The following is a 12447-nucleotide window of genomic DNA, read 5'->3' as shown; positions in this document are numbered from 1 at the left end:
CCCCCCCCCCCCCCCCCCCCCCCCCCCCCCCCTTTTCTTCCCGCTCTCCCGCCCTCCCATCTCCTTTCTTCGTTGTTTTACTTTTTCCTCTTCTTCTTTTTGGTCGGGCCTTTTCTCCCCCCGTCCCGCGTGTTTCGGCGCGGGAACAGCAGGCACATCGCGACGCCATCGACGGCGCATCCGCTCCTGTCCTAGATCAATATAACCCGAGAGAGCCCGTCGGACGTGTGTGTAGATGACAATGTGACAATTGTAAACATATACCCTGGTGTCTGTGCAAGGAAGAGAGTGACCGATAGGCCGTTGTTCACGCATCAGAACTTGGCTTCCTGTTGCATAAAGCCTTTTTCCTTCTCAGAAAAATTAAATGGCTTCGATGTGAGGACGTTGGGAAGATCGTGGGAGATCAAGTTTTAAAGTCCGCGGCATCCAACATCGGCTGCCTGGCCCAATGGTCAAGGCGCCTGCCTACGATCCCCGGGTCCGCCTGGTTGTTAGCAGGAGATTCCAGGTTCGAGTCCTGGGGTGGTCGCTTGCCTTTTGCATCCGCCCGCCAGACCTCACCTTTTATTTCTGTTGTAACCTAATCGATTAGGTTACAATCGGTGACACTCGCCTACCCCAAAGACCATACTGAGTAACCGGGAGAATAATCTGCAGAGCTTATTCTCCACCAATACTTGCTTTTGTCTCATTAATTTCAGCAAGGAGCTCATTGCTTTTGTCTCATTAATTTCAGCAAGGAGCCATTATAGCCGCCAGACTAGGCCATTCTAATCTGGCTTGACTAAGCCTCCCAAGCATCTCCCATTCCCAATGGGGGGAGGCTGGTATTTTTCCGTGAGAGCTTTGGCAAATTTGTGGCTTTTGGCCAACTTTTTGAATCAAAGTGAAATTACACAGTGCACACTCATTGTGAGGCAGCAAGCTGAAGTGCAGAGGATAGCTGAGCATCTCAGCTTCAATGTACTCCGCAAAGGTACCCCAGAGGGGAAGTCTTGCTGCCCAGCAGTTGAGGTGGGTAGAGGATAGAATCCTGTATCTCGATTGAATCCACATGGAACTAACTTCTGGCCAAACACCCAAAAATGAGAAACTTTAAAAGGGGAAAGGGAGGACAGTGTGAGGAGGTGCAATGTTCTGATTGGCACCAAAAGGAAGAGAAATGTTAGGTCTTTAATCTGGTACCACAGGCGTAAAGTACTTGTCAGGGGAAGACACCGGAAAAAACTCCCACCAAAAGGGCAAAAGCCCTCCCACCAAAATTTTGCAATTGCCTGCAATTCCCTCCTTCAGAGATTGCGCTTTGCGCCAGCCCAGGCTACCAGGGCCCTTGTAAGCAAGGGAATTGTGAGAAGTCAGACTCTAATGGTGTTGTGTATCCGTTGAGCTTGGATGGCGCGCCACGTGTGGCCTGGTGCGCTTGTTGTTTTTATCAAGGCTTTTGTAGAGTGTATAGAGGTTGTCATCATAACCCACACCGGCCAGTTTTTACGTTTTCCCTGTCTCTTTTGGGTGCCACAAATAAACCCAGAGAAATTCTTGATTCAGAGACCACCCTGCTGTAGCTACTGGCCGGGACCATGGAAAAAAGAAGTTACATACTAGAGTCAAAAAGATAATTAATGTGGATTTCCCATTTGGACGTGCACCAATGGTATCCTCCCCAGCCCCGTAAGACTGTAAGTCCACCTGGGACGTTGAGTTTAGAAAAATTCAAGTAACCATCTCCAAGGAGAGCATTCACATTCATTCACTAGATATTTGGGTCAAATAAGTTTGGGTTTCACTTTGAGGTTAGGTGACTGAGGTTGGCAAATGCATTCAATTGGTCAGTTCTAGGCTAAAGTGGCCTGAAATCAGCGGGAGACCGCCCTAGCCTGAGGCCAGATTTCAGGTTAAGGCTAGCTAGATTTAGCTGAACTCAGCCTGAAATAAAACCTGACGTTTGTTGACCTGGGGTTAACCTGGACCAATGTGATTGCCAGCCAGGTTAAGTTCCCAGAAATTGTCAACTTAACCCACCAAATGTGAATGCTCTTACAAGTGAAAGCCCCATATCAAGGACCGCTTCTCTCTTTCCACCAATAATTCACCCCCCTAAATAATCTGGTTCCATTCTGGAATTTATTTCCCTTACTTGTTATTACTACTTCTCTGCTTTCTATATTTCTACATGTTTGAGCTCACAAACTACTTCAACCATATATAAACACAAAATTTTCAGCATCATTGCAGGATATCAACAAAATTTTGAGCATCCTTGAGTTCAATCCCATCAAAGATACCCTTTGACAATCCAGCCCTTATCTCCAATCTCCATCTACACTCTTAGTTCACCCTTGCATACTTTGTCTGAGATTATTGGCATACTTTGGCCCTTACATCTCACCTTCAACTGGTTGTTGGTTCTACTACTGCAATAACACTCTAACTGACTAAACTCTACGCTACTCAAAGGACTACTACTGCCAAACTACCACATGTGACCAGAGCTCTATAGGTTGATGAGGAAAAAGAGAAATTATGGGGGGGAGAAGAGCTCATTCTATATTGAAGAGTGAGGGATTTAAGCTCTAGGGGAATGTGTGCAAGGGAGTTTAGCTGCAGGAGATCTGAGTTGCACAGCACATGTACACCTGCACTGCACAGCCACACAAACAATGAGGGAATTATGCTTCAGTGGCACTCTTTGTACACCTTATCTGCCTGCATATATTGTACTGCCTGATGTTGTGTGTTGCTATGTAATCAATCCACCTTCCATAGCCTTCAGAATGTGTTGCTATGTAACCAAGCCACCTTCCATGCTGTCAGCTAGCTACTGGTATCAGAGCTAACTGATCAAATAGAAAAACAAATAAATACTAAAAATCTAAGTATAAAATAAAAAAAACTCCATCTGAGTAGCGAGCGGATGCGCAATAAAGTAGTCAGTATTTGTTTTGATAACCAAACGCGTCCACACAGTAAGTGTACTGCGTAACTAAGAGCAGAAAAGTACACTGCGCAACTAAGCGCTAAAGAACAACAGACATACATAAAAAAAAGAAAAAAAAAAAGGACTGAGCTCATCAACGAGAGAAGAGCTCTTCCTCCAAAAAGAAATTACATATAAAGAGAGCGCTCATCTTCATGACAGAAAGAGACTAAGATTCTCCTTGTCAAAAGAAGATGAGCCCTAGACGAGAGAAAAAGAATAAAGAAATACCCTATAAATAGAGCGGGTGTTTCCTGAGTAATAGATCCCCATCTTCAACCACACCAACATCGTACATAGCACCTTCCACTTGAATACTCATTCAACAAGAAAGTTCACTCTGTTCAGTTGTTTTCTGTTTGAAGTTTGAATACTTCTCCAGCGCTAATATACGAAGCGCTGAATAAACCCTCTTGGTTCTCCTTGAAGAAACCTAGTCTAGATTCCTGGTAAGTAAAGGTTTAACGCAGCCAACTAGTGAGTCTCTTCAGTTTCTTCCTCTCAGAAATCCTTCTTCTGGAGGTTTCTCACCGGGGCATCTCAGCAAAACAAACCTGATCATCAGGCCCCCGCTGCATCAGGCACTTCAAATACCCCTGCTTAGCAGGCCCTGATAAATTACGGAGGGCACTCAAATACCCTTAACTCCTAGAGTTAAGCCCCTCCGCTAAAAATATAAAAATATTTCTATAGTTCTCTTTATTTCGCAGGTATTCCTTACCAGAAACCGCGCTATTACTTCTTTTTACTATTACTCACCGGTATTTTTTGCAGCTGGTGTAGCTAGAAGACTTTATTCTTGGTATCACCACAGCTGACACATGCAATCTGCACCTAACTAGAATATTCCTTCTTTCCAGGATTTGGGGGTCAAAGCCTCTGTGTGATCCTTCCTCCTTCCCCGTCCTTGTGTCTCCGTTGTGTATTCTTCTGTCCAATTCGCTGTGGTGACCAAAGGGTGTATGTATGTAAATGTTGTGACTGTTGTGTAAGACTGTCAGTGCACCTCCTCGTAGCTCCTTGTATAATGGGTTTCACATTTATGTAACTGTACTATCACAATACCTTTGCATATATGCTTTTGGCATTGCAACAGGCACAGCACAGCACATCAGCCACGCCACATCCACAATCAACAGTGAAACAGATGCAATACAATGTGATATTGCACATTTAGCAGTATTGCACTGTTGCGGCCCGGCATTGTCAATGCCGGGCCGCTACGCTAAACTATCCGTAGTGTGCGCTATCCGCTAGTTTAGTGTTGCGTAGTTCCTGACACAGTGCTGTTAGCTGTAGCGCCCGCTACGGGCCGCTACGCTACACTAATGGGCGCTAACAGCGCTATCAGCATTTTTAGCTGTTGAATAGCACTGCTAGCGCTGATAGCGGCGATAAAGTCCCTGTAGCTTCAAGGGGTGCCTGTTAGCGGTAGCGGGCAATCACTGTCCGCTAACAGAAAACCCCGTCATTTGTAGTTTAGATCCACTACGCTGCGCTGAACTACAGACTAGATGTAGTGTAGCGGTGTGAGCCTGAGTCTCTATAGTGACAGCAGGACACAAGAAAGAAGTGGGGAATATTTGGATTTCTTTGGATAAAGAAAATACAAATATAAGAGAGAGAAACTGAGCAGGATCAAGATAAGCAGATATTCAAGGTTATTCTGGTGGGAATGCACGTCCACTGGCAATGCTACCTCTTCAGAAGAGTGCTGTCAAGCTGTGCTAGAGAGTGCTACAGCCTCCTCTCACCAAAGAAACGTGGAGGGATCCTGGATTAGACAAGTTTAATCCAGCCACAATTTTTTAGCTTCCTTCTGGATATTCAAGGCTCTTTAAAGGGAAACCTATGTGGTTTGTTCCTTGCAAAAACCACAGAAAAAGAATGATGTTAAGCAGGGACAGCCCTGTGATCAAGAATGAGGCAAAGGCCAGCAAAGAAGAGCAGATCAAGCAAGACACAGAGTTGTACCTCTGAGATAAACAAGGTTCAGTGAAAGAGGTTACTTACTGTCAATATCCTAGGCGCCTGTGACGGTAGGTATACTGGGAGTGTTGTAAACTCTTTGGTGGTGATCCTGGGGTTATCTGGGGTGTGGTTCTGGTGTGCTGGAGTCTGTGGATCCTCCAGCTGCATGGGGGATCCTGACTTCGAAAATTTTCAAAGTTGGATGACATAATCACACATGTACATGTGGTTGGGGGCACTCAGGCGCGACTACAAGGCGCTGCTGCGCATGCGTGTCACAAACCACAAACTCTATGAAGGAGTAGAGATATTGGAATGTGATCAGTGAACAATAGGGTCAAAATTTCATGAGAAATCAGAAGCTGAAGTCAAAACAACCTTATGTCTTAAGGTTAAAAAGATATGAACACATTTAGGTATAAAATGGAGATAAAAGGCAGTTTTAGGTCGACTGTGTTGACTCTAAGGCTGACAAGCGGCCCACCGTTGCCAGCAATGCACCATATTGCTCATCCGCTGTAACGGATTACAAAATTGATGCATGGAATTGCTTTATTGATACAAATTGCAATGGGTGAGAAAACCTCACATTGCATTGTAGAGACAATGCAATGCAATGCAACAAATATATGCGCAGATAGAAAGATAAATATTGGTATTGCATGTATTGGCATCAGGTTGGTTAATCCAATTCAAATACAAGGAAGAGCCTGTATTGTAATGCTCAAGTGATGTGCTTTTGAACAATGCATATTGCATTGACATTCCAAGAAAATGTGCTCCAATGCACAGTATTGGGGGCTGCAAGACTCCCAAGGCCTTCAGCAATGACTCTTGCCTCCAGGGCCCAGCCTGTGTAGCACCCTCCGCAGAGCCACCAGTGCTGCTCATCATGGCCAACTAGTTGAGGCTTGGTAGCTTGTTGAGGACCTTGACGCCAACCAAGCGGGACCAGACAGCCGGCGGGGTCTCCAGCCAGTACAGCTTATTGAGCTTGTTGTCTGTTGCCATCATTGTCCAAGAAACAATGGGTAGTTATGTTATGTTGCGTTATCCACACAATTTGGGTGACATAACTACCCTTTTTACCCGCAACACCTTGTTATGTTATCTGTAACGGGATCTTTTCTGGCCTTGCGCGTAACGTAACGGCCTCTCTTCATGAGGTTGTTACGGTGATAACAAACGGGCCAAAATAGGCTCTTTTCAGCCCAAAATTTATCATTTATAAGGCGCTGTGAGAATAAAGTATGATCAGTGGGTAGAAATGACCACTAGACGCCTTCTTCAAAAATATATGTGTACGGGCTGAGTGATTATCGGTGTCTTGGCTCTGCACTGCTACTATCTGCTAGCCTTCAGTGCTCCTCTATGAGCCTGATCTATAGTGTAATAATCCGCAAGTGAATAAAGCTCCGCACTCTGCAAGCACATAATCCGCAAGTAATCCCGTAAGTAAAGATAATTTCATGTAAAACTCTTCTAATACCCTTGTGCGTCCGTAAGTGTAAGTACAATAATGAGTAGTAAGTAAGATGCTACACCCAAATAAGAGTGAAGAGAACCCGTGAACCTCCCCCCCATACAATTTGCCTTTCCCACCCAATCCCACAGATCTGACACTTTCCCGCATTAGTCCGTCAGCTCCGCACGCTTTCCCGCCCGTCACTATCCCAGACTCCGCTCCTCTTCAACGCTTGACCTCCCACCCCTCTGTCTAGCCCCCGTCAGTCAGTCTCTTGCCACCGCCTTGGCCCCAGTTCCACCTGCTGGTGGAACCCGCTTTGGCTTCCTTAGCTCACCTGCTGATGCGCTGCTGCTACCAGTCCATGAGTGCAGTCCGCCACAGTCCAGCCCTGTCTTCCTGCTCCGGTCTGCTCATCCAATCCGCAATCCGTGATCCATGCATTGCAGCCATGCATGACTTTCCGTAAGCTTTCTTAGCGTGATTTCTGACATCATCCTCAGTGCTTATGTCACCAGAATGCACTCTGTGCTCAGCCGCTCTGTGAATTCCCGCCTGCGCTATCTCTGGGTGGACATTCTACCAAGCCTGCCTATATAAATCACCACACCGCTCTGCAGGCGCCAATAACTTAATGAAATTCACTGATTGTCTGTTACATTGCGGCAGTAACATAACACACTGCCGTTACAAGTAACTGTAACAATAATGCCTAAAAAAGTGTTACATTACCGTTATCCGTAACATAACTACCCATTGTTGGTCCAAGGCTTCCTCCTTGTTTTTGGGATTCCAGTCTGATGACAACTAATCTTCCTGTATGTTTGGAATGAGGCCCGCTTGTGGGTGAAAGCTAATACTACTGTTACACATAACTTGACTCTTAGGGCCTGTGCCATGGGCTTCAATTTTGCAAAATTGCTACTTTGATTGTTCTCTACGCAAAAATTGAAAGAAAAAGGAGGGGTATGTCGTTTAAATTCTTCACTTTTGGGCTCAATACTGCATTTTGGTGATGTTCATTTTTAGTTTTAGGAATTCTTTAGCAAGATAAATTTGGAAAATTTTAATTTTCATGCCCTATGGTACAGGCCCTTATAACAACAGTACATTTTTGTAACTATATTCAACTATGGTTATATGTAATGGAATGTAGCAAGGGATGGTGGTTTTGGTGTCCATTTGACACTATAAAACAAGAGTGTCCAAGGGACAATTGATTAATTGATTTTGGTTTCCATTGGACACTCTTGCTGGAGTGTCCAATGGATGCTGAATTTTTTGGACTTGCAAGATTTCCAGCGGACACTATTGATTGAGAGTGTCTGACAGATGGAATTTTTGGATTTCAACTCAAAGTGATGGGTTTGAGGGCTGAACATCACTCGGACATGTTTTAAACAGTCCAAGTGATGCTCAGTGCACATGGTATCTGCTGGATGCTCCTAGGGCATCCTGAAGATAATTTTCAGTTGAAAGCATCCATGGTATGTGGGCCAATTCTAGGAATGTGCACTGTGTTGTACACTATCATTAGTAATAGAGAATTTTAGCGCAGCATAATTCTGCTAAAACTAACCGGGTTCCTGGTTAGCTGTTAGCGGAGTCAAGCTAGCTCTAACCGCTGGTTAACAAAAGCTAAGCCTGCTAAGCTGTGTTATGCTGCTTCTTAGCAGGTTGTTTGGGTAAAAGTTTCAAGCATATTTTAGTGTTAGTGTAGCGTTGCTAATGCTATGGTTGCAGCAGCCAGAGCTAAAAGCCAATATGCTATCACATAGGGGCCATTTAGCATAGTTTAGCATAGAGGCCCGCTGTTGATAATTTGGTCTTTAACTCCTTTTCAACTGGTGGGTGGGATGGTCCAGAAAAATATTTGTATTAACTAAGCAATTGTTTCTCGTAAAATAGATATTTCCAAGTGATAAGAAGAAGGACCTGGATGGGTAACTATTACCCACAGAAGCTCAGTGTCTCCCCTGAAACAGTATGGTATAATGACTTCAAAGAGAGGGAAAAGTCCGGCTTTCAAATCCTGGCAAGGCCAACCCCTGGCCGCTACCCCTTCCCACATGGACAACTACATACTCCCCATTACCATTTTCAAATCCTCCATTGGTTTTCAAATCCACAACCCTCTTGCGCCTATAAAAACCACTTCAATTTCAATACCCATTGTGGTGATTTATATTGGAAAGTCTCACAGAATGTCCTCTCAGGGATAGCACAGGCGGGAATGCACATGCAGTTGAGCTCAGTTTGCATTTGTTGGCATAAGCACTGAGGATGGCATCAGGAAAAAGCAAAACAGAAGGATTACATAAATTTGAATGCATGGAAAGCACAGATTTGGACAACCCACAGAGAACGGATTGGGGCAGTGGACTGGAGTGTAGGGCAAGAACTGGAATGCAGCAGATTGGATTCTGGACTGTTAGCAGCGGTGTGTCAGCAGGTGAGCTGGTTCCACCTGCTGGTGAGAGACTGACTGATGGGGGCTATACGGAGGATGTGGGAGTTCAAGCATTGGAGAGGAGCGGAGTATGCGGAATATGGGCTGAGATGGCAGAATAGTGCAGGAAAGTGTCAGATTGTGGGATTGGGTGGGAACAGAGGCAGACAAGCATCAAGGGCTCACGGTTTCTCTTCTCTTTTCCTTCTCATCATCTTACAAACTATTCATCATTGTACTTATACTTGCGGATGTAATAGAGTATTAGGAGAGTTTTATGTGACCCTTATTTTTGCTTACTTGCTAGTGCGGACTTTGTGCTTACAGAGTGCAGAGCTTCATCACTTGCAGATTATTACGCTGAAGATCAGGCTCATTGCGGAGCACTGAAGATTAGTGGAACATAGCAGTGCAGAGCTGAGACATCAATAATCACTCAAGCCCGGATATACATCTTGAAGAAGGCGGACACAGACATTTCTTTACCATGGCCAAACTTTATTCCAACACCGCGCACTGTGGCCGGGACGTCAAGTAGACGCCCCGTGCAGTGCGCAACGAGTTTTTTGCAGTGCGCAAAGTACAGCCATTCTCAAAAAGCTTGCGGGCTTGAGGCCAAAAAAAGATTTTTTTTATTTCAGCCACAGGCCTGTACAGGCAGTCAAAATCTCTTCGGGTGGCTGTTTGGCTCGATGAGGGTACCGCGCTGGCCACAGGGCAGGAGGTGGGGATGCGGCGAAGGGTCCGATCCATGTAAAATTGCTCCGATGGTGCATGCAACCCTCGAGGCCCCAAAGTTAAAAACAAAGAAAGTAGTGATTTTCCTACAATCACATTACTGTATGCAGCCTGTCATACAGGGGCTATACAGGCTTTGAGGCTGAACATAGCAGTCCAAAATTTGGGCCTACCCAACCGCAAGCTTTTCGAGAATGGCTGTACATCCAAAAAAATAAAAATCCTCAGTTCCAAAATACCAAAAAACATCAATACACATGAAAACTGGGGCTTGAAGCCTCCCCTGGGCGCGCTCCTTGAGAGGGTCTGGTAGGCGCCCATTGGCGCGCACTTTCTCAAAGGTGGCGCCGTCAACCCTACTTTTAACTCTGCAGGATTCCAGGTGAAGGGGGCGAGGGAGCTGACAGGGGATAGAAGCAAACGTCTAGTCCTGGTTTATACATTGAAATCTCCCAACGGTTGAGGGAAGATTTTAGACCAAAACAGACGGAAACAAAAGATGAAGATGAACCGAATTGTGTGTATACAACAACAGAAGGAGAGCAAAAGAATCAAGCGCATGTTTTTGTTGTCAAGACTCAGGTCCAGGCCCAGAGTCAAGGAAGCGCAAGGAACTGAACCCTAACCCCGCAAGGGGGACAGGTGAGTCCGCGCGACCCTCAGGCGCATGCATATGCATGTCGCTCCCAGGCGGTTGGATTATGCTAACGCTAATCCTCCGCTCCTTTCTAGCCACGTCATCACAAGACGAAGAGCCAAAGCGATACAAGCAAACTCTGCCTCTTTCAAGGTATGTAGATTGCTTCATCGTCTCAGCTAGGGCAAGAAGTGCTGACTGGATCTAATCTCCTTTACAGCACTCTTGTTACCGACGCCGATCCAGACCGAACCGGTTCCTCCAGCCTCAGCAATAGGATAACCAACCCCACCTCCGGTGGTGAGTACCTTGCTGCAGAGCCATCTAGCTTCACGCTGAAGACTGACCAAGAGCACAACGGTGTCACAGATAACACCCGCTCCGGAAGTCTCGCGAGTCGAATCGGGCAGCGTTAAGCGCAAAGCCGTTCGATCCTAACTGCCCTTAACAGACGTTTCTGTTCAAGTCACGCTCACGTGACCGTAGCTGCACCGCAGTCCTTTTCTTCTCCTACCAACTAAACCAGAGCAGGCCGAGATCCGCTCTTAGGTACATTGTGTTCACATTGTTCTATTTTTCTTTCTGTCTCTGGATATGCCAGATTGACCTTATCTGATTATGAAATAAAATCTCTTAGTTCTGTGAACTCTTTCATTTGTTATATCGATGCAGATGGCGCCAGGGAGGGTTTGCGGAGTGCAGGAAACAGCATTAGTAGTGGTGCTGCAACAACAGTTGCCGCTGGCAGGCCCAAATGGTGTGCCGTCCTGCCGCACTGCGGTGACGCCTCCATTACTATCAAGGACCCCTACGAGTTTGTCTTTTTGACAGAGTCGCTACTCGGAGTGTTTTCAAACAAGGGAAGGGTTTCATTCCCAAGCAAATTCACATCATCAGTACTGATACTTCATCTATCGTCCCTTTCAGGGAACCATTAATCAGGCCTTCTGGAACGAGCTTACTTTTACGTATTGGGGAGTCTGGCATGTTTTTTTCGGATCAATGCAGATGGCGCCAATCAGGGCTCTCGGATTGCAAGAGAGGGCGTTAGTAGTTGCACTGCAACGACAGTTGCCGTTGGGCGTGCCGACCGGTGTGCCGTCCTGCTGCGCCCCGAAGACGCCTCCGTTGCTATCAAGTAGTCCTACGAGTTTGCCTGCCCGACAGAGTCGCTAATCGGAGTGTTTTCAAACACAGGCCAAGGGTTGCATTCCCAATCAAAGTCACTTCACCAGTCCTGACAAAACCATCACCTTCTCTTACAGAGACATTCAGATCACAATCAAAAATTCTTCGGAGGTGATGATACGCTGGGACTAACCAGAATTGAGTTGTAACTAGCGTGCCACGCACTATCGGCTGCCTGGCCCAATGGTCAAGGCGCCTGCCTACGATGCCGGAACACCGGGTTGCGAGCAGGAGATTCCAGGTTCGAGTCCTGGGGTGGTCGACTGGAAATGTTTTTGCCCGCCGACCCTTCTTCAAGCTACCACTTTGAAATAGCTGTTGTTTTGTCTTGCCGGTTGTGAAGAAGTTTTTTTTTTTTTTTTTTTTCAAATGTTAAGCTGGATTTGCGTGGAACGGTAGCAAGCAACAGCGAACCTGGGTTTGGTGCCTTTGACTGCCCATTCATCAATTAGAGGTGCTCGTGAGATCCTCTGAGACTGAAGGTATCATTTGAGTCAGTCTTTTTTGTTTTGGAGGGAGCCGAGCTGGAACATCCTCCCCAGTTCGGAAGGGAACTTTCTCTTAGTCTCTAGGTCAGCGTCGGTCGACGCCGGGCGACTGATTTGCTGGTCACCCCGAACTGCTTGAGCTTCGAATTTTGGATCTTGCTTTCCTTTCGCTCCGCCCGCCGTTTCGCGGGCAATTCCTCGGCCGTCGTCAATGGAAGGTCAGCATTTAGCCAAACAAGAATTTAGGTGTCATGCTGCTTTTTTTTTAGTAGTTCACTCACCATATCTTATACCGTCCTTTGAAAAATAACTTTGAACTTGCGGTTTTTAGCTCGTTGAAGCCAGGTCGGCTCACGCCGAGATTACCTTTGTCGAAGAAGCCTTGCTGCCATACGATGGTTCTTCCAGAAGTAATCCGGTTGCTGCTAGTGATCTCCTCATATTTCTCGGTGATTGTTAGCGAAGCAGTTCCGAGGGACCTTGAGGGATGGAGGGGTCGGAGGAGGCGGGAGTAGCTTGGCCAAGAAGAGG

General features: G+C 46.2%; 1 protein-coding gene across 1 annotated transcript; it reads right to left on the bottom strand.

Moving 5' to 3' along the window:
• Positions 1-8294: 8294 nt before the first annotated feature.
• Positions 8295-12200, bottom strand: PtA15_15A221 (uncharacterized protein; the record flags this gene model as incomplete). The annotated part of the gene is made up of 5 exons (XM_053163406.1): positions 8295-8351; positions 11203-11371; positions 11843-11904; positions 12027-12113; positions 12198-12200. 5 exons carry the CDS (start codon positions 12198-12200, stop codon positions 8295-8297), a joined length of 378 nt encoding a protein of 125 aa, XP_053027384.1.
• Between the last annotated feature and the right edge of the window lie 247 nt (positions 12201-12447).

This window comes from Puccinia triticina, chromosome 15A (genome assembly GCF_026914185.1).
Source record: "Puccinia triticina chromosome 15A, complete sequence".
NCBI classification, from domain to species: domain Eukaryota; kingdom Fungi; phylum Basidiomycota; class Pucciniomycetes; order Pucciniales; family Pucciniaceae; genus Puccinia; species Puccinia triticina.
Note: the sequence above shows the minus strand (reverse complement) of the source record. Positions and strands in the feature narration are given on the sequence as shown.